This window comes from Pelobates fuscus, chromosome 5 (assembly GCF_036172605.1).
Source record: "Pelobates fuscus isolate aPelFus1 chromosome 5, aPelFus1.pri, whole genome shotgun sequence".
Classification (NCBI taxonomy): Eukaryota; Metazoa; Chordata; class Amphibia; order Anura; family Pelobatidae; genus Pelobates; species Pelobates fuscus.
The window spans coordinates 254087964-254110986 of NC_086321.1; the positions used below are offsets into that span (position 1 = coordinate 254087964).

Consider the following 23023-nt stretch of genomic DNA (forward strand, 5'->3'; position numbering starts at 1 on the left):
GAGGGTGCAATGTAGCACCTTTATAAAATTGACAATTTCTCTTGAAACACTTTTATAAAATGTGAAAGAATGTACATTCTGCAAGTTGAAATGCTATAGTGATTTGGAGTGTTCATTAACAAATTAAGAAAATACTGTATTAAGTTATGACTAAACTATCATTTAATTAAAGGATAGAGGTTGCAGAATAACATTGACTCTATAACATTACAATGTACACATCAGACTATAGGGATTTTATTAAAATCTTATCTGCAACTTGTCTGATGCATGGCTCTTGTTTTTTCCTGCTTTACTTTTTTTACCCGGCTCCATTACATCATTTGTTGTTGGTTTTTATTTTAATTTCTGGTATTTACTTATATGTATGTTTTAGAAAATAATACACAAAAAGTATATAATGAATGTAATGTATAAATAATATTAAAGCAGGGTGACAGTTTCCCTTCTTTTGCTGTAGGAGAGCTTGTATAATGTCATCACTTTTGGCACATGAGAGTACAACTGTTGAAAGTAAGGTGGCTTTATAGGCTACTATGGGTATCAGGTGCTGATTGATTTGTTATTCCACTATTTTATTACATCAGGTATGAAAATAATTACCATTATAAAATACTTTGCAGCCAGTGCAGTAATGGAGTATGCACAGATGGCATGAAAAACATTTTAACATTTGGTCATATCCACTTTCCAATGTGTGCCGCCACAATAAATGTAGCAACATTTGATCCTATTTCACATGTTAAATATGAATAAGATAATATTCTGAATAAATGTGCAAGTGTTTTAAAAGATATGAAAATATATTACAATAGTGTCAAATAAATGAAAGAGTTAATTTATAGGTTTACTTACCCTACTGTGATGTCAAAAATGTTGCTTCCTACAGAGCTAGATACAGCCATATCCCCCAGACCTTTCCGTGCGACAATAACACTGGTTATAAGGTCGGGAATGGAGGTTCCAGCAGCTAAAATTGTGAGTCCCATGATTTCTTCTGTAATTCCAATAGTCTCTCCAACCTAAAGCATATTAAAAAAGCATATATTGTTTTGCTGAGAAACCCAAAATCAAATTTTGTATTTGTGCACCAATGTATTATTTTTATTGTCTGTTGTGTTTATCCAGAAACTAGGAGTATCTGGATTGGATCCATGTGTCATCTACTTTATGTTCAGGTAAATATAAACTGTTCACAAATTGCTAAAAGACTATGTTGGAGCTAAACAGAATTTGAGGACACAATAAATTCTGTAGCACTTATTATGTCCTCTGGGCAATCCTGACAAATAAAATTAAATAACTGTCAAGGCGAAATCCCTATTCCTCCCCATGTCAAATAATGACTTCATATGCTGTAGCATTAGCTCGAGTTGACATGCTGCCTTTAAATATGTGTTATGCATTGCCATAGACTTCTTGGGGTCACACATGGAACTGTTAGCAGAGTGACCTGATGGCTATTGCTGAACAAGGGACCGGTCAGGTGCAGTGGCCCAATAAAGTGTGCGACTGAAAACATTGTAATATTGGATGCTGGGAGGAAGTGAGAGTCGGTAACTTCCTCCCAGCTTATAGGAGGAGGAAACAGCAGCACATGAGTGAGTGTCAGGAATATATGGGGATCCTACACGCAGAATGTAAAAGAATAGTAACGTATACCGGACCTTAGAATGGCCTGACTAACGTCACAAGGACAGAGAGTAATAAGAAAGGAGCCGAGGTCAGAGATGCCAGAAATCAGGAACAACGAGAGTAGAAGAGCCAAAGTCAAAGGAATACAGAAGGTAGATTAGTCAAACAATGCCAAAAGTCAAAATCCGAGAGAACCATACAAAGAAAAACGCGTTATTGGGACTATGAAGAACCACAACAGGGCAATGAGACTTTCCATGAGCTCCCCTTAAGAATTGTGTTCCTTGATTTGTAGTCACGCCCCCAAAATGTTCGAATTCGAACATTTTGGCAGGCCGTGACATCATTAGTGTATTGACGTTGGCGCGCATAAGGGGCGTAACTATTGTAGCTGGCGTGAGAATCGCTGGGAACAAGTGGAAAGCTGTTGGATATGTCCCCAGTCCCCTGCATGATGGTGCCAACTTGTGGCACAGGCTGTGCCAACACACAAGGTACCCTGACAGTGAGCTACTGCAGACCAAACAAGGCACCCTCCTGCACACAAAAAGTATGCTAATAGGAGGATGGCTGCAAATATAAAAAGCATTACATGTAAGTGTCTATGTGTGTCAGCTTGTGTTTGTATATGTCAGTATGTGTATCTTTGTGTCAAGGTGTGTGTATGTATCAGTGTGAGTATCTGTGTCAAGGTGTGTGTATGTATCAGTGTGAGTATCTGAATGTGTGTATGTCAGTGTGTATCTGTGTGTCAGGGTGTATGCGTCATTGTGTGTACATGTCAAGATGTTTATATATGTTCATCTTGAAAATGTGTATGAATATCTGCGTAAGTATGTAAGTATGTTTGTGGTAGTGTATGAGTGTGTGTATGCACACATATTATATAGAAAAACATGCTTACATTAAAACGCAAAAACACTGCTCACAAACACAACTCTACAAGGATGGGAAAATGGCAGAGGGGGGGAGCAAAACAATTTCTTGCACCAACTCCCTCTCTACATTAGTTTTGCCGCTGATTTAAAGGTAAGCTGGCACCGTTTTGAGATGTGCAATGAACTGTGTGGTTCATTCATCACAGTTACTGCCATTACAGAGGCAATGGGTACCTGCATAACACGCTTTCTGCCTGACAACTCAGAAGTCGTGGAATTAGACAGTGCTACAGAAATGTTTTTTTTTTGTTTTTTTTTAAAGAGTAAGCCAAGTCTTGATGAATTCAGATTAGCATTTTAAAAATACCCACATCTAACTCTTTTATGGAGAAATATATTCATTGTTTACCATCTCTGCATGTCCAGATGCTTCTGATCAACACACCAATGAACTAGCACCATATTTTTGAAGAATGCACTTTATTCTATTCTATTTATTGTTTATTATATTCTATTCTATGTCAAAAATATGCTGTAGAAAAACACTTGCTTGCACGCAGGTGAATCAATTAAGGATTAATTTAAGTCCTGATATGTAAGGAGTTTCTTTAGCAGCCTTAATAAAAACTGGTGAGATGTTCTAAAGGAGATTCATGATTTTCTATTTAAAGACTTTCACGTCAGGTAACTAGATTGTTCTTACATGTGCTGCCATGGAAACCCTTAACAAGACTTAAATATATACTAAATTGAGTCACCTTTAAGTTTGTGAGAGAATTTAACTATGACATACTAGTAAGACATTCATCAACTAGAAGACGAAAACACCATATTGAATGAAAAATGAAGGAGCCAGTTGCACATTATGTGCTCAGAGAGGACCTACCTATTCACCTTTAAACTGCCAGATTAAAGAAATATGGGAATGCTTTTTAAGTGCTAAGAGTTTCATAAATCTGTATAAAAATGAAACCTTCAAGGCTTCACTGTATGAACTACAAACCTTAAGAAATCACATTCCTGAATTATGTGTAGAGGCCAATGTAGCTTTCATTTTATCTAATAAAAGCAGTTCAATGGATTCATGATCAACTTGATACAAATACAGCATCCTAAAAAAATTTAAGGAACACCCCCATGTCAACTTCAGCTCATAGAGTAAACTCTCAGCTTTTTCACATGGCAGGAAGAAGGATGTGAGTGTGCACAGGGGGACCAACTCTGCAGTTACACTGTTGGAAAAGTCAATGGGTGGAAATTTATCAAGTAGAAATGGGTGTTATTCTAGGGTGAAGAATGAAATAAAGAGTAATCACCATGAAAACCAATTAAATGTATCTCAGAATTTTGTGCGTTGCACTCAAAATAACTCCTGTTTTGGCTTGATGAATCTCCCCCAACCGGATATCCAGCATTAACTCATAAATTCTAATATCACACAACTCTAACAGAGCTTTTAAAGATATGCAAGTATTTGGAAATTGACATTCATTCACTTACCTGATGGGCCCACCAGACCATTAAGTAGGAAAATATTGCAATCCAAGTGATCGATCCAAAAAACGTTATTGGAAAAAACTTCCTTGATGTCTAAATCAAAAGAAATAATGAAGTTGTAACATCCATTCTGCAAATTATGTGAAGCTATCAATATGAAGGGATAGGGTTCAAAACAATAGTCTGAGAATAAGAGCTTACTAAACACATCTCACAACTCAGCATATAAAAATGAAACCCTGTTATGTGTATAAACTAGGATAAAATATCTAACTACTGATGAAACAGGATCATGACTGCAAGTGTTAATTAACTATATAGAGCGAAGGAGGTCATAGTTATCCTGAAATTGTACATCACGTGGAGCGATTATTAAAGGAACACTACAGACACCATAACCACTTTAACTCAATGTAGTCCCCTGACACCATCTTACAGTCTAAAGTTATACCATATTTTTGGCAGCACAAGCATCGAAGGAGGAGTGATCGGCTGAATGAGTCATTAGCTGCCCATTGAGAGTAAAAGTATGCACATTTTTTAACCTGCTTAACATGGTTGGCAACACAGAATCTGAGATACTGTGTTACCTTGAGCAGAATAGCCGAGGTAGCAATTAACAAGTTAAGGGTTTAACACTAGACGATAAGATGGCAGGGATGAAATAGTTATGGTGCCTAGATTGTTACTTTAAGATAAACTACTATCAATTACATTTTTAATGAAAAACTGTGTTAGTTATAAAACTGTTTGTGTAACTGTTGCTATGTTTAACTTATAGTCAGCATTTGTAAATTCCCCATTACACTTAATGTTGGGAGAGAAAATTAAAGAAACATATGTAGAAATGACATACGCAGCGCACATATTGCATATTTTATGATACAGACTTCTGTGATGTGGGAGTGTTGGAAAATAATGACCTTCCATGACAACACATGGCAAATAAAGCAAATGAAGTATGCCTGCGTGTGTCAATGCTAATTCATAGTTATTAGTATTGCAGTTTTCATAAACTAAATATACATTTATTACAGTGAGCCATATGTTTACATTATGGTTGTTAACCACTTCCCTACATGTGTATGTTCCATGCTGTCCTCCACAGAGTGGGCTTTAATGCTGTTAGGACAGCTTCGAACATTCTAACATTTTCGCTAGAACAGGGTTAAATCCCTTCTCACACCAGGGAGACTCAGGTATCAATCGATACCTGGGTCTCTGCTCTGTCAGTTGGGGCAATATTTAGTAGCCCCAGACAAACCGATGAGTTGTATGAAGCACTCAAAGAGAGAAGTACACACAACCTTTTCAATAGGCTTATATATGCCTATTATTCATGACAAGTTGCTGCCTGAGAATCACTTGGACTGAGTGTGATTGATCAGTCATGGTGTTATCAACTAATTTAAAGGGCCGTATACAGTGCTCACTTTGAGTTCTGCATACAACTCATCAATCAATGACTAAATATGGAGACAGCTGAGAGAACTGATTAATACCCGGATCTGGTGTGAGTAGGATTTTAACCCTGCTCACTTCATAATATAGCAATAGGAATTTATATGCTGGAATAAAAAAGGGTCTTCCCCAAACTGTTACGACAAAGTTGGAAGCATAGCATTGTCCAAAATGTCTTGGTATGTTTAAATATAACAATTTCCCATTACTGGGCTAGCCCAACCCCTGAAAAACAGCCTTATACCATTATCCCTCATACACCAAACTTTACAGTTGGCACAATGCAGCCACTCAGTTAAAGCTCTCCTGGCATCCGCCAAACCCAGACTCGCCCATCAGACTGCCACACAGAGAACTGTGATTCGTTAGTCCACAGAACATGTTTTCACTGCTCCAAGTCCAGTGGCGGTGTGCTTTATACCACTTGGTCCGAAGCTTGACATTGTACTTGGTGATGTGAGGCTTGCATGCACCTGCTCGGCCATGGAAATCCATTCCATGAAGCACAGTTTATTTTGCTAATATTGATGCCAGTGGACGTTTGGAACTCATCAGCTTTGGAATCAGCAGAGCGTTTGGTGATTTTTATGCACCATGTGCCTCAGCACTGAATGACACCACCCTCACCCTGTGACTTTACATGGTTTCTTTAATTTTCTTTTTCAACATTATAAAGTGAAAGTGTAGTGGAGAATTGACACTTTTGCTGACTGGAAATTAAACATAGCAAAAGTGTACACAAACAGTTTCATAACTAACAAAGTTTTTCATCAAACACTTCTTTGACAATAGTTCCTCTTGTCAAAGGAACACTCTGCATGATCAGTGCTAGACTTTGCCAACTGCAGAGGAGCAATAACAGTGTAATTGGATGGAAAAGTATGCTTAATTTCAATATTACAGGGAAATCTCCCTTTAATACTGAAATCAGCCTTTAGATGGTGGTCACATAACTTTACTGTTTTAACTAGTAAACTCATCTGCGGATATCAGTAATGGTATTTCCTTAGGATTTTGGTTACTGACAGGTTAGAATTTGTGTTAGGGTAAGGGTTTATTTTGGTTTATGGGTAGAGAAAGAGTTAAGGTTATGGGTAAGGTTAGGGTAGCTATACTGTTAGTGTTATTGTAATCATAGGGTTAAGGCTAGGTGTGATATAGCGTTGGAATGGGGGTTTGAACAGGGTTAGCGTTAACTACGAAAAATGTATTTAGATCTTAGACATATCTGCCATTTAATAATCAGGAATGATAAATTTAGCTATTTTGAATTCTTTCTCTTTAGTACACTGAATGTGTAAAAATTATTATGAGAATTTTAATGTGAAAAAAACCAATATGTGATATGAGTTAATTAAAGGGAACCCTTAAATTACGATTGAATAAACACATGTTCAAATTCTAGGTTTTGTTTTGGTTCAGAGCTTGTTCTGAACTGTCTACATCCTGAAGGGGTTAATAAGATGGTGGTACTGCCTGCATATCAATCCATGGTGAGTAATTGGAATTATGTGAATTATTGTAAATGCTCAGAAAGTGTCTTGGTCACAGTCATATATCAACAACAATAATAAAAATAATTTAAAAATGAAGAGTGAGGGCCACTGCACTATTATGTTACTAAGATATATGCAAATGGTTGGCTGTTGCTGTGTCAAGGTATTTTTGTAAAATGAACAATTACTCTCTGACATCCCATTAAGTCAGTTTAAATTAAGTTTAGCTTTACGCCAGATACTGCAAACTGTACACTGGAAGAAAATGATTTACCATGGTAAAAATGTTTTAGATTTCAGAAGTTATAGATTTTATCTGGATCACTTCTCTTTAGCCCAGGATGACAGGCTGAGTGTTATAATAAAAACATTGGGTTACTGTCAGGCTCCAACCCGTTGCTGTATATTATATACTTAAAGCCCTTGCATCAGTGTCTGCTATCTAATGTATATTTCCCTAAATTTATGGTACGGTGATCTATGTTATATAGCTTGAAGAAAAAAAATGCAGTCCTAGGCCCAATAGTAACATGCATCAAATGTATTGTGCACAATGAAATGGAATGTATCATTGGTGTCAGCAATTAGAAGACAACGCAGACAGAAAGACAGAGAGACAGACAAAGAGACGGGCAGATGGAATGATGGATGGATGAATCTCATACAAAGCAAATATTTTACAGTCAAAACCTGTATTCATGATTTATCATTCATGGACTCCGTTTATATTTCAGCTACTCCTTTGGAATAACAAAATATAGGTACATAATAGGACTGTTATTATAGTTACTTCAGCAAGTGTTTATACTTGTATATACGTTCCCATTTGTCTGCTATACATGCAATAAAAAATATTATGGCAAGTTGTTGCAGCTACAAGCCATTCATTTTCTTCTTTTTTAAAGCAAATGTGTAATAAATAAGTAAAATATACTGTCAATACTTCTCAATACAATTTTCTAAAGGACACTCATTCTATTTCAGCAATCAATAGAATATTGTAAAACTAATTTACAATCAAGCTACTTGTAACAATAAAACCAAGTACATTGTATTTGCATGTGGATTTTTTTCTCTGCTATTTGAGAAAAATCCTCACATTTGATTGGAAGTGAGAGGCCTACTGGCAGCTCAATTAGTTCATGGGCTCAATAAGCTCTTTGATATTCAATGATGAGAGCAACCACTTGTGTCATAATGCATATGCACTCTAATTATTTACTATTCTCTAATTAGCATGGGGTGGAAATGTTCAACCAATATGTGAGGTATTGTTTCCTTTAGCCTCACTGGTTTTGCCTTGAGGTTTTAAATTAAGAATATTGCTTACAGAATGGGGAACCAAATATTCAAGAGGGCCTTGGAAATGTCAGAACTTATAGCAAAAAAAATAAAAAATCATGTAACTGGAGCCAACGCAAATGCATTTTCCACATTATGGCTAACATAATTTTGTGTTTCTTTCAAATGGCTACTTTCATAAATATTTGTACAATTAAACAAAACATTTTTTATATACCTCTACAACTAAACAAACACTTCAGGACTATAGTGTCAGGAATACATGTTTGTGTTCCTGACACTACAGTGTTCCTTTTAAGGGACACTATAGTCACCCAGACCACTTCAGCTCAATTAAGTGGTCTGGGTGCCAGGTCCCTCAGGTTTTAACCCTTCAGATGCAAACATAGCAGTTTCAGAAAAACTGCTATGTTTACATTTGGGGTTAATCCAGCCTCTAGTGGCTGTCTTCCGGACAGCCACTAGAGGCGCATCTGCGATGTTGGATGCAAATTTCACATCCATCGCGCAGAGCGTCTATAGGAAATACTTTCCTACGGACTCTTTGAATGCGCGTGCGCTTGCCGCGCATGCGCATTCCGCTCCACTGGGGAGCTGACGTCGGACGGGGAGGAGAGGTCACCAGCGAGGGAGCCTAGCGCTGAATTAAAGTAAGCTGCTGAAGGGGTTTTAACCCCTTCAGCGCCACAGGAGGGGGACCCTGAGGGTGGGAGTACCCTCAGGGCACTATAGTGTCAGGAAAACCGCTTTGTTTTCCTGACACTATAGTGATCCTTTAACCTACTTACTACCAAGTTAATTTTGATAAAAAAAATAGTATTAAATTTATTTGAAACATGGGTTGGATAGCTAGCACGTCAACGCAAGACAAAATTACGATTTCATTAATAGATTGCTGTTTAGGAATATATAACTTAAATTAAAAAAAAACACAATTTGTTAATGTACACACAGTGGTGTATCCTGGTTTTGTGCTGCCCAAGGCAGCCCCCCCCCCCCCCCGCGCAGGCAAACACACTAACAGGCAAACACACTAATAGACACACACACTCACTCATATTAACACATTTTTTTTATTTAACCCCCCCAGCCTCTACTGGGCTGGCTGCTGGGCGGGCGAGGGAGCACTTTCCCCTGAGCTGTCTGCTCAGCTCCCTCGCGCGCCGCCCGCAGAGTGAGGCTGGGAGCCGGAATATGACGCCAACCCATCAGCCCGACCGGCATGTCAGTTAGCCGCAAGGCTAACAAGACATTTGCCCTGGGCATTTGGGGGCGGCTTTTTTTGCCGCCCTCTGGAAAAATCCCGCCCAAGGAAAATGCCTTGTTTGCCTTGCAGCTAAAACGTCCATGTGTACACAATTAAATTATTGTGTTTCTAATTATTATTTTCAAAAAAAATTTATAAAACATTGTAGATACTATTATTATTTATTAACAAATCTTATCCTGCAATATTCCTGAAAGTGTGTATAACATTTGGGTAGAAGTAGTACTATTTTGTCACATATAGCAGGTTAAAATAATACTGAAAGGGCTTATGCATTGCATAGTTCATGGAAATTCTGAAAGTATATATTTAATTTTAATCTTTGATACTATTACTATTATTTATAAAGCGCCAACAAGTTCCGTCTGACTGTACAATGGGTGGACTAACAGACATGTATTTGTAACCAGACACTGTCTATTCAGCACAATATAAGGCCACATGGAGATCAATACTCAGTACTCACAGGTTTACGGACATCAGGTAAGGTGATCCACAATGGAAATACAATAGGCAGGACTGTGAGGTATACAGCCCTTTTTCGCCTGTCAGTTGGCCAGGCAAGACTGAGAGGGTGGTCCTCTTCCTCAGCGACCTGACCTCCTGTCAACTAAAGGAAAGTTACAAAGTGAAAAACAGTAGGAAATTTAAAAAAAAAAAACAAAAAAAAAAAAACAACAAAACTTTATCAGTAACAGAGCCCAATGGAATGAACACTGGGCCTGAAACTGAAATATTGCAACGTGACTAAAATGCTTATCTGCTAAGGGGAAAAATGTACCCTTTGAACAACTTGTTATTAACCTTTAAATATCATAGAAATGTCAAGTGAAGAAACAGTTTAAGCGGTAAAGAGCTTCCTCTCCTCATATTTATACTGAAACCAAGACTATTCATTTTAATTATCTGCACGCAAACAATCAGATTGCTTGTCTGACCAACATTAAGGAACCATCCCCTGTCATCCTGCCTATGCAATGAATTTCTATTACTGAATCCATTGGGATGCAGATCATTCTGTATAGAAGTATGACATTTACTGTGAAATAAGGATAGTTAGAACAAGAGGACAAAGCCTGCAATAACTGGGAAGTAAAATTAAGGGTAATCACCAAGAATACTGTGTTAAAAAAAGAATTGTAGATGCATGGCAGAGAAGGAAAATGAACAGTGGAAGAGTTGCAGTAGACACAAAGCTGTACTTAGCAGCAGTGTTAATTTTGTCGACTAAAACTATAATCAAATTTTAGTCAACTAAAATGTTTGAGATTTAGTTGACTAAAACTAAAGTAAAATGGCTCTTTAGTCAAAAGACTATGACTAAAACTAAATTGAAATTTGCCGCCAGAATTAACACTGCATAGAAGGGCTGTGGAAGGGGCAAAAGAGACAGACCAGGGCTTGGGAGAGAGACACCTGTAGAGTCTGGGAGGACACAAAGAGACACAGAGGGGTTGGGGAAGGGGCAGAAGAGACAGACAGAGGCTTTAACTAAACCCACAAGATTTTAGTCGTTTTAACTATAATCTCCAGTAGATTTAGTCGACTAAAACGAAAACAATTCAGATGACTAAAATACCACTAAAACTAAGATTTGTTTGTTAAAAAACTATGACTAAAACTAAATTAAAATTTGCCGCCCAAATTAACACTGCTTAGCAGGAAAAATAATTAACCAGAAAGCAATGCACAGACCAGATAAATTAATTGTCTTCTGTCCGCATATACAACACATGATACTATTGTCTGTATGGTCTGTAAGCCATTTTTTTTTTCTTTCAGGGAGTGGGTTCAATATGTTAAAGAAAGAAAAAGCTTTGGAAAATATTCATAAAGAGCAAACTGATTATGTTGTGGGTTTTTTCCCCCCATGAAATAAAATGTTTGAGGTTTAGTGATGTTTAATATGATATTACCCCACAATAAGCTGCTTTGCATTAAGGAAAGAGTTTACATATTGAACATAAATGTTCGCTAATTTGAAAAAGTGAGTTGCAAAGTCCAGACAAAAAAAACTGAGCAGGATTTGCATTTTTATTCTGAGGGATAGATGTCTAAAGCTAAGTCAGAATAAGAGTAGAATTTAAAGCTGTTTCACATGAGCATAATGTGTTACGGCATAAAACTAACATCTAGGTTAGGGGTATACTATTCAACCTTCAGCATAGCAGATATTGTCTACTACGTCTCCCATAATGTTTTTTAAACCATAACGCTGGCAAACCATCAGGGGAGATGCATTTGGATGCCGAAGGTTGCTTACCCCTGATCTAGGTAAACAATATGGTCAAATTAAAAAGTCGATCAACTGAATGCCTGAAGAACACAGTAAACTAGCCAATAAATGGATACATGGTATGGACTGCTTTTGTAGGATATATGCATATATCTGAACCAAACACACTTATCTTTTAAAGATAACTGAATAATAACAGTTACTACGTATTTATTATTTGTGATTAAAGGATTCATTTTAAGATTTAATAGTATTTGAAATGTTATCCAGTCCACAGACATTTTAATCCTGGGGTTCATTATATGCCTTAATGGTCAAAGAAAATTCTATTTGCAATAGTTTTCCTTGGAAAAAAAGGTCCGCTAAATTATTCCAGCTAACTGGTGAATAATGCATAGTACCTCTCTCAGTGCAAATGTAAATAAATAATACATTGAAATCAAATTGTGTTCTTCCTTGAAAAATGTCACATTTAATTTCATGAAAATGAAAACTTGAATTTGCAAACAGAAAGGATAGCTTACTAATAACTGGTTGTTTTCCATGCATCCACTGGAATAGGCTTCCAGATGAAGTGGTAGAGGTTAAAGGACCACTCTAGGCACCCAGACCACTTCAGCTTAATGAAGTGGTCTGGGTGCCAGGTCCTTCTAGGGTTAACCCATTTTTTCATAAACATAGCAGTTTCAGAGAAACTGCTATGTTTGTGAATGGGTTAAGCCTTCCCCTATTTCCTCTAGTGGCTGTCTCATTGACAGCCGCTAGAGGCGCTTGCGTGATTCTCACTGTGAAAATCACAGTGAGAGCACGCAAGCGTCCATAGGAAAGCATTATGAATGCTTTCCTATGCGACCGGCTGAATGCGCGCGCAGCTCTTGCCGCGCGTGCGCATTCAGCCGACGGGGAGGAGAAGAGGAGGATCGGAGGAGGAGAGCTCCCCGCCCACCGCTGGAAAAAGGCAAATTTTAAACACTTTCCCCTTTCCAGAGCCGGGCGGGAGGGGGTCCCTGAGGGTGGGGGCACCCTCAGGGCACTCTAGTGCCAGGAAAACAAGTATGTTTTCCTGGCACTAGAGTGGTCCTTTAAAGGGAAACTCCAGTGCCAGGAAAACGATCCATTTTCCTGGCACTGGAGGGTCCCTCTCCCTCCCACCCACCAATCCCCGGTTACTGAAGGGGTGAAAACCCCTTCAGTCACTTACCTGAGGCAGCGGCGATGTCCCTCGCCGCTGTCTCCTCCTCCGCGACACTCCTCCCTGTTCTTCTGTCGGCCGGTGGGCGAGACTAATCCCGCCCACCGGCCGAGGAGACCTAATGCGCATGCGCGGCAATGCCGCGCATGCGCATTACGTCTCCCCATAGGAAAGCATTGAAAACAAATTTCAATGCTTTCCTATGGGGATTTGAGCGACGCTGGAGGTCCTCACACAGCGTGAGGACATCCAGCGACGCTCTAGCACAGGTTTTCTGTGCTATAGAGCAGGAAGTTCCCTCTAGTGGCTGTCTAATAGACAGCCACTAGAGGTGGAGTTAACCCTGCAAGGTAATTATTGCAGTTTATAAAAAACTGCAATAATTACACTTGCAGGTTAGGAGTAGTGGGAGTTGGCACCCAGACCACTCCAATGAGCAGAAGTGGTCTGGGTGCCTGGAGTGTCCCTTTAACACAGTAAAGGAGTTTAAGCATTCGTGGGATAGGCATAAGGCTATCCTAGCAATAAGATAAGGTCAGGGACTAATAAAAGTATTTAGAAAACTGGGCAGACTAAATGGGCCGAATGGTTCTTATCTGCCGTCACATTCTATGTTTCTATGTTTCTATGTTTCTATGTTTCATTCACTAATAAGTGAACGATAGTGAATTGCAAACTGAATTGTAAATTCAAAGACAAAATAATATAATATAATATACTTGGCTAGTTTTGCCTAAATTTTGTAATTTAGTGCTAAGGTTACTACAGTAAACTAAATGTAGGTATAGGAAAAAAAACCTTCTGTTTCACTGAGAAAACAACTAATTATTAGCAAGCTATCCTTTCTGTTCACCAAATGAACCCAAATGAGTGATCTTTACTTCAAGCCATTACTGTACTTATTGAGAAATCAGTGATAAAGGAATATATATTGTATTTATTTTTAGATTCTATATTGGTCTGTGAATTTGTAAAAGCTATATTTATATATGACATGCTGTTTATTTGATAAATACAGAATCAGATTTACGTGAAATACAGTTTCTCAGCTGCAATATTGTATAAAGGTTATGGTCTGTTTCTTGTTAATTTTGGATACAACTATGAGAGCAACATGGCCAAGAGAAATGCAGTATTTGCCAGGTGTGCTGTTCAGTAGATTAATAGCCTAATCTGGGGTTTTAACTTGACAGCATGAAAAATACCCTTGTCCTACTCTATCACTGGTTGAGCTAATTCTTTTTAAGATCTATATACGTGTATATCTACACTGATCAGCTGCAACATTAAAACCATCAGCATAATATCGTGCATGTCTCCCTTGTGCTTCCGAAATGCATAGAGGCATGGACTTCACAAGACCTTTCAACGTGTTCTGTGGAAGGCCTGCCTTCTTCTTGAAAGCATTCTGCTGCCATCTCTTCCCCAAGTAAACAACATGCACCCGGCCATCCACCTGATCTAAAAGAAAACATGATTCATCAAACCTGGCAATCTTCTTCCATTGCTCACTAGTCCAGTTCAGTTCAGACCCTCATGCCCCACCGAAGGCTCTTTCGGCTACAGACAGGCGTCTTAATGGGCACTGTAACTGGTCTGTGGCTTTGCAGCCCCATACACGTGTGTTCTTTCACCTTTCTATCATGGCCAGCATTATCTTTTTCAGCAATTTGAGCTACAGCAGCTTTTCTGTGTGATCGGACAAGACAGGCTAGCCTTCGCTCCCTACGTGCATCAGGGAGCTTTGGGCGCCATAACCCTGATGCAGATTCACCAGTTATCCTTCCTTGCACCACTTTGGAAGGTACAAGTCCCTGCATACCAGGAACACCCTACAAGATTTGCACTTTTGGAGATGCTCTTACCAAGTCATCCAGCCATCATTATTTGGCCCTTGTTAAAGTCACTGATATGTTTTCGTTTGCCCGTTGTTACTGCTTCCTACATATGATATTCAAGAACTGACTGTTCACTTGCTGCCTAATATATCCCACCCCTTGACAGGTGTCACTGTAACAATATAATCAATGCCATTCACTTCACCTGTCAGTGGTTTTAAATGTGTATTCCTGACATTATAGGTCTAAATAGGTGTTTAGCCCTCCAGCCTCCCCCCACCCCTCTCCTTACCTCTGGTTAGAAAGGTGTAATAATAACTACATCTGTTTAGCTACATGCATTGACTCAGTGTTTACACATACACACACACACACACACACACATATACACATTGTATTGTATTACACTGTATATACGTAAATCCGAATTATTTCATTTGAACTACTACTACTGTACAGTGCTGCGGAATCTGATGGTTCTATATAAATAATAAAATAATAATAATAACTAAGCCACATTCTTTAAAAACTGTGCCTATTAACCAGTATTGGAGTTTATGTGTAAATATGTTTCCCAATTAATCACAAGTCCCATCCAAGGTTAATCTAATTACAACTTGTAGTTACGAGGACAGTTATTTCTGTGTTGCTCTGTATTTTCATGATCATAATAATCTGTACTAAACTAAAATTATATGTTGTTATATTTTTTTATTTCAATTTTAAAGTTACTGTTAGTGTTGTATCTCTTCCATGTACCTATATCAGATTAGTAATTGTTTTCCCATTGATTGATAGATTCGTTTGTAAATCTGTAGTTTTGGCTATTTTGTTAAATGAAAATTATAAAAAGAAATGTAAAAAAATAAAATAAACAAACTACACTGCACATTTATGTCAAACAGTGTCCCGTGACACGTATCTATATATTAATTATATTAAGTTTCAAGAACAGCATTGGAAATTTTTTTTGTCATTTCAAACAAGGTACAAAACGTGAATTCTGTATCCAGTTATTTTGGGAAGACAGACATGAGTTCCATTTCCCATCTGTTTTAACTTTGGCAAGACTCCTGACTATTTTAAGCAGGAAAAAAAGAGCATCCTTTCAGCTGGAAACAAGCATAAGACATAGATGGAAATGACTAAATTGGGATATCTCCAGCATTCTAATTTAAAGGAAACATGGACATATTCCAAATAATGTCATCAAAAAGCTAAAACAGCAACATAGATACTATGCAAGACTCAACCTGTTTCAGAGATTGTCTTGTCCAAGTTTTAATTAAAATTTAAGGCATTGCACACCATACGAATCCAATGATTAATTATGCAGTGGAAAATAGTTATATACTCCAGCATTGGCTAATTTGCCATGATTCCCATTGTAACCCATTCATGTAGAAATATGCAGCTCTTAGTGCGACTACTATAACTGGCCTTCTCTTGTTTTATAATTCTGCTTACATTTTAAAGCTGCTCAGCCTTATTATGGTTTCTAGCATAAGAAAACAATCTATGTCTCTTAAAGTTATTGTGTGTATCTGTGTGTGTCAGTATGTGTATTTTCAGTGTCTACATGTATGTATGTGTTAGTGTCTGTTTATGTGTATGTCAAACCCCAACATTTCGTACAAACACACCCATACATTGAAATATCAACACTACAAATGTACCCATGTATTAAAATGTCAAGATTATACAAACAGATCCCTTCATTCACGGACCAACACTACACACAAATGCACACTTGTTTTCAAATGGCAACGGTACATACAAATATACAACTGCATTCAAGTGCCAATACTACACACCTACATTCCCACTTACTCCCAGGGCCGGCGCTTCCTATAAGGCGATCTAGGCAGCCGCCTAGGGCGCCATATAGGAGGGGGCGCCCTGCGCCCCCATCGCCGGCCCTTTAAATGTTGCAGCCGCCTGAGCGCTCTATAGAGAGCGCTCAGGTGACTGCCGCACTGCCTCACCTCCCCTGTAGTGTGGCCGAGCTCCTCTCCGGTCCGCGACCCGCACGGACTGACAGGAAGTGCACACTGAGTGTGCATTTCCTGTCAGTCCGGCCGGGTACAGGAAACACAACTGGAGGGGTAAGAAGATCGAGGGGAAGGGAGGGGGGTAAGAAGAAGAGGGAGGGGGAGTAAGAAGAGGGGTGGGGGGAGTAAGAAGAAGAGGGTGGGGGGAGTAAGAAGAAAGGGGGAGGGGGAGTAAGAAGAAGACAAGTGAAGGGGGGAGTAAGAAGAAGAGGGGAGGGGGGAGTAAGAAGAAAGAGGGGAGGGGGAGTAAGAAGAAAGGGGGAGGGAGAGTAAGAAGAAGACAAGTGGAGGGGGGAATAAGAAGAAGAGGGGAGGGGGGAGTAAGAAGAAGAGGGGAGGGGGGCATAAGAAGAAGAGGGGAGGGGGGAATAAGAAGAAAGGGGGAGGGGGAGTAAGAAGAACACGGGGGGGAGTAAGAAGAACACAGGGAGGGGGTGAGGAGAGGGGGAGGTGAGAAGAACACAGGGAGGGGGAGTGAGAAGAACACAGAGAGGGGGTGAGGAGAGGGGGAGGTGAGAAGAACACAGGGAGGGGGGAGTGAGAAGAACACAGGGAGGGGGGTGAGGAGAAGGGGAGGTGAGGAGAACACGGGGGGAGGTGAGAAGACACGGGGGCAGGTGAGAAGAACACAGAAGAGAGGGTGAGGAGAAGTGGAGATGAGGAGAAGGGGAGCTGAGGAAAACACAGGGAGGGTGGGTGTGAGAAGAGACCCCCAGGGGAGGGTGGGGGGAGAGGAAAGACCACTAACGGGTAGGGGAGAGCTCTAAGGGACAGAAGGGAGAGCTCTTTCACACTACACGCACACACACAATGCATCCCTATGCATACACAGAAACACACAATGCATCCCTTACACACACATGCAAACACACACACACTGCTTCACTTACATACACACAGAAACAATGCATTTCTTACACACACTCAATGCACACACTTACAGACACACACCTTGCATCCCTTATGCATACAAACACAGATTCAAACAATGGATCCCTTACAGACAACCACAAACACACACTGCTTCTACTACACACAAACACACTGCATCACCTACACAAACTGGTATGCCTATACACTACATTCCATAAGCACACACATTAGATCCTCTACAATAACACATGCCCTACACACTACACTCCCTGTGAGCGAATTTTATGGGTGGAACATATAGGTGGACTTATGGGTGGGCCTTATGGGCATACTCACCGTCAGGCCCTGGGGCCCAGACCTTGAGCTGTGTAAGGGGCCTCAAAAAATGGAGCTGCTTCCTGTTCTCCCAGAACATTGAATTTTGTGACCGCAGTTACAAACAGCCTCCAGAGATCCGGTTCTACACCAGACCAGTGGAGCCAGACTGCAGCTAGAGCCCATCACCATCTTCATCTGGTTGTAAGTAGGCAATCTAGTATATTATTAGTGACACTAATCTCTAATTAACCTCACATTAAAGGGACACTGTAGTCCCCAGAACCACTGCAGCTTAATGAAGTGGTTCCAGTGTCTATAGCCTGTCCCTGCAGGCTTTTTAATGTAAACACAGTGTGCAGCACTGGCGTTAGTTCATATGGCAGATCATATGGGTGGGGCATTGTGATGTCACATGGGGGGGAGGGCGGCAAATTTTTATTTTGCCTAGGGCGGCAAAAATCCTTGCACCGGCCCTGCTTACTCCATACAAAGCATGCTTACTTTCAAACTCACAAACATTGCTCAGTGCTCACAAAAATGGCCTAAACCTTGCTAAACATATAGTAGCCAGCAGAAGAATTACACAAATTAAGGAGGTCCCTTACACTTAAGGTCACCCAATGGGGATGCCTGATTATGGTCTCGGTCAAGTGCTGTGGCTATTTGACAGTGTGTAAGGCGGTAAGATCAGCGGTTTGCCAGCAGTGCTGGGAAGAAGTGAGTTTAGGTTACTTTCTGCCAGTTAACCAGAATTCCATGGGGAGACAGTGAAGAGAGTGGAGCAGGCAGAAGGAGTGTGTCGATTGAGAGAGCCTGGACAGCCAGGCTCAGACTCCCAATCTTGAATTTAAAGGGACACTATAAACAGCAGAACAACTACAGCTTATTGTATTTGTTCCGGTGAGTATAATCATTCCTTTAAGACTTTTTGGAGCAAACACCGTTTTTAGAGAAAATGCAATCTTTAAATTACCTCCACTGACCACTCCTCAGATGGCTACTAGAGGTGTGTCCTGGGGCAGTGATCCACCCTCTGCATGGAGACACTGAATTTTCCTCATAGAGATGCATTGATTCAGTGGATCTCTATGTGGAGATGTAGATTGGCCAGGGTTTGTGCAGGCTCTGCCCCTAATCTGCCTCCTTGACAGTCTCAGCCAAACCTATGGGATAGCATTGTGATTGGCTCAGATCCGAACTTCTGATGATGTCAGGCAAGTAGGCAGATCAGGGTCAGAGACAGCTGCTACAGACTTGAATACAAGTAAGATTTTAATATATTTAAAGGGGAAAGGGGGTGGGCAGACCAGAAGGTTTGTGTCAAGATTTTGCTTCAGATAATAAAATATTTTTTTTAGAAGTAGTCTGTAAGGTCTTGGGCACTGAAGTCAGATGATGGTGGTGCTGTAGGTGAGTAAAGGAGAGAGCTGAAGGTAGAAAAAAGCAGGTTAGGGTTCAAGAAAAGAGTAGAGATAAGAGAAGATAAGTATGTTTGCTTGGCTAAGTGGAGGGCAGAATTACAGGTGTAAAGAATGAATTGGTAGTGGATGAAATTAGCATCAGAGTAGAATTTTATCCTCACACGCTCAGCAGTGAGGGAGCATTTGCCTGGAGGGGCCTGGGCTGCACACACGTCCTCCATATAAAAACATGCTTACATTGAAACACAGAATGGACAAATGGTAGATCTCTAGCTGGCAAAGCATCATGGAGGTGTACAAGAAATTACCTTTGGCCACTCTTGTGCTACAGCTGGTCCCATAACATTTCTTGCACCTCTCTACATTAATTCCACCACTGCAGTAAATGTTCCATCAAATGCATATAGTCTTATAAATGTATTATTTGAAAGAATTGTACAACCACTAATGACAGTTTTATTATTATCCGTATGCACAGTATTTTTTAAAGATCACACTGACATCAGTCATTTCACATGATCATCTACTATTCCATACTGTCATGTGCAAAAACACAAATATGAAGCTAGTGTGGGGGACAAGGATGGGGTAAGAAAATTCTGAGATAAGATGGCTGCAGTGAGACAACAATACGTTTAGATAAGTTCCTTAATATGTTCATGTTTTATTTTTGTTCACATATTATTAATATTATTAATATTATTATTACTATTATATTGTGTAATTTATAAAAAATGTGAAACAAAATACACAATGATGACAGGTCCACTTTAAAAGGCATATTTCTGGTTTAAAACTGAAACTACACATTTTAGGACAGAGATAAATAAAAAGAAGTCTAACCTGAGCTGCGTCAGCTTCAATGCTGTGTGAGACATTTCCATTTTGCACAGGTCCAGTTGATTCTTTAGGTGGTGTAACTTCAACCGAAACAATAGCAGTATTTGGAAGATCAACTTTGTCTGCAATAAGATTAAAATACATGTAAATAAGAATGTGCATAAATTTAACATACACTATTTTCCACCATCTAAACTGGAAGCTCACAATGAAAGCACCTCTAGGGATGTACAAACCCAGTTATAAGGGGCCAAATAAAGTTGCCTCCTTTACTTTTTACCTTCAAATTACCATTTTCTAGATCAGACTAATATAGTCTTTTCACCTCCCTAAAGAACAGACCAATTTAGAAAGAGGGCAGTCCTGCCGCAAGAAAAAGCATGCTTACCTAACGTGCATAGTCTCCAGGATGACTGCCAAACATGCTGTCCAGCTCCACTAACTATGAGTTGAGCACACACAGAACAATGTTACAGCACTCTGAGCATCGGGTCAGAGGTCTAAGCATAGCACAAGATTTCTGGTGACAGTTCCTCACTGTCCACGAAAGCGGGACAAGAAGGAACAAACCTGGGATGACATTCCACCAAACCCGTAACATTTTGGGAGGCTTGTATAGCTATGTGAATGTCCCGCTACCATGCACAATGCCATTCTGACATTCAGTCCTCCTCTATATGAAACACCAGACATCCTTCAGAACTATTGCCCACCACCAGCCTCAACCTCCATTTATTCTTAAACATTATTTGTGGATGACATGTTCAGTTTAAGAATTATTGTCTTTACCTTTCAGTGCAAAGTCATTTACTGCTTGGGTTTACATTAATATTTTCAATTGGAGTGTTTTTGCTTTTTCGTATTGTTCTTTTTTTTTGTTGTGCTCGGTATACTGATGCATTAAATGGTTGGTGTGAGGTTATTTCCGTGGCTGCTTTTTATTCCAAGTTTTTTTTTATATATATTGTTTACTCTCTTGCCATGGCAAACATAACAGTACTCAGTAATGAAAGTCATGTCAGAAAGTTAGTTATATAATTAAAATATCAATTTCTTTCTTTATTTTTATTTCTGAAAGACGTAAAGCAGTAGCATCAAAAGTATCATAGCAATCATTGCTGTAAGACAACTGAAATTTACAGACCAGCAGTTAAAGGTGAAGATGACTTTACACTTATGTGAAGTGAAATATAAAACTCTTAATAATGTGTACAAAGCAAAATAGAATCTTCAGAACATACAAAGTGAAATATAAAGCCTTACAATGTGACCCTAATTAGTATTTATATAATGCTTATTACAGTGTTACTGAATATTTCCAAACATCTTTATCCAAAATCACATTCTTTTTGGACACTGCCATCAGTCAGGAAAGTATATATTGCTCGTTACACAATGTTGATAGCAAGATGAAGATTCAGCCCAGATTAAAGGGATACTTCGGGTACCATTCAACTTAAATGCATTTGATGAATTTCAGTCTAATTAATATGCTGTAGTTCTTGCAAGCTCAAATCTTTATAACTTTTGCAATAAAAAATGTTTTGAAGAATGCTGCACCACAAGCGTGCCTCTATAGCCACGCCTATTATGCCGGAAAGACTTCCTTCGCCCCCACAGCACTAAGTGAGCTGCTTTTCATTCACAGCCAGGCTGCAGACAGTCAGAGAAACTAAAACAGTTTGCAATATCATTAGTATAGGTCTTTTTTGGGTGTCCTCTCCTTCTAATGCAGTTTGCTTTGTAGTTCAGATCATTCAGGACTGTCAGTTATTGAATCAGAGGTATCCAACCCGCACAACGTATGTGGGGCCTAAACCGCTTGTAATACGGACCAGTTGCCATCCAGGCTGCCGAACGGCGAGGGAGGCAGGGAGCCCATTACTTACAGTGTTCTTTCTGCACAGCTCTCTAGGGTGCCCTTCAGTGAGCCGGCAGCTGATATAATCACGGCATCAGCATCACTACTGGGCGAGCGAGTGACATGTGCAGGAAGAGCACACTGATCCCATCCCAGCAGCAACTACTAGCCACTAAGGCAAGGATCAACTCCATCCCTCCGAAAGCAAGTTAGGGAGGCTGGGTGGACCACTTAATTTCTAAATGTATGTATGAATGTGAATTTTGTGTGTGAATGCCAGTAATTATGTGTGTATGTGATTGAGTCCCTATGATTGCATGTGTGTGATTGTGTATGTCTGTGATTATGTCTATGTATGTGTATGTCTGTGTGTCTATATATGTATGTATGTGATTGTGTGTATAGGTTTATGATTGTGTGTCTGTATATGATTGTGTGTGTATATGTATGTGATTGTCTTTAAGTCTATGATTATGTATATGTATGGGTGTCTGTGATTGTGTGTAAGTCTGTGATTGTGTGTATGTCTGTATAGGTCTGTGATGGCGTGTGTGTATGTATATATCTGTGGTTATGTATATATGTAAATACATGTGTATCTGTTCAGTAGATATCTCAGTTTGATATCCTTTAAATATGACAATCCCATTTAAGGATAACAACTAAGGGGGCTATCTACTAAATAAACTGAAATATAAAAATTAAGAAAAGGGCTTTAAGTTGTATTATTTAACCCCTTAAGGACCAATTGTCTGGACTAAAAGGGAACCATGACATGTCACACATGTCATGTGTCCTTAAGGGGTTAAATTAATTATATTATATAGTTTATGCTGCAAAAGGGTCACAAAGGACTC

The 23023-nt window shown here is 39.4% G+C and overlaps 1 protein-coding gene across 5 annotated transcripts in view; it reads right to left on the reverse strand.

Annotated features, from left to right (window-relative positions):
• The window catches only part of SLC24A2 (solute carrier family 24 member 2), a 284348-nt gene that overhangs the window by 1967 nt on the left and 259358 nt on the right, over window positions 1–23023 (reverse strand). For all 5 annotated transcript variants that reach the window (XM_063455237.1, XM_063455238.1, XM_063455239.1 and 2 more), the window contains 4 exons: window positions 20309–20427; window positions 10003–10146; window positions 4014–4103; window positions 856–1022 (listed from right to left, as the gene is read on the reverse strand). In XM_063455237.1, coding sequence (XP_063311307.1) covers window positions 856–1022; window positions 4014–4103; window positions 10003–10146; window positions 20309–20427 — 520 coding nt within the window. The remainder of the gene's footprint in view (window positions 1–855; window positions 1023–4013; window positions 4104–10002; window positions 10147–20308; window positions 20428–23023) is intronic.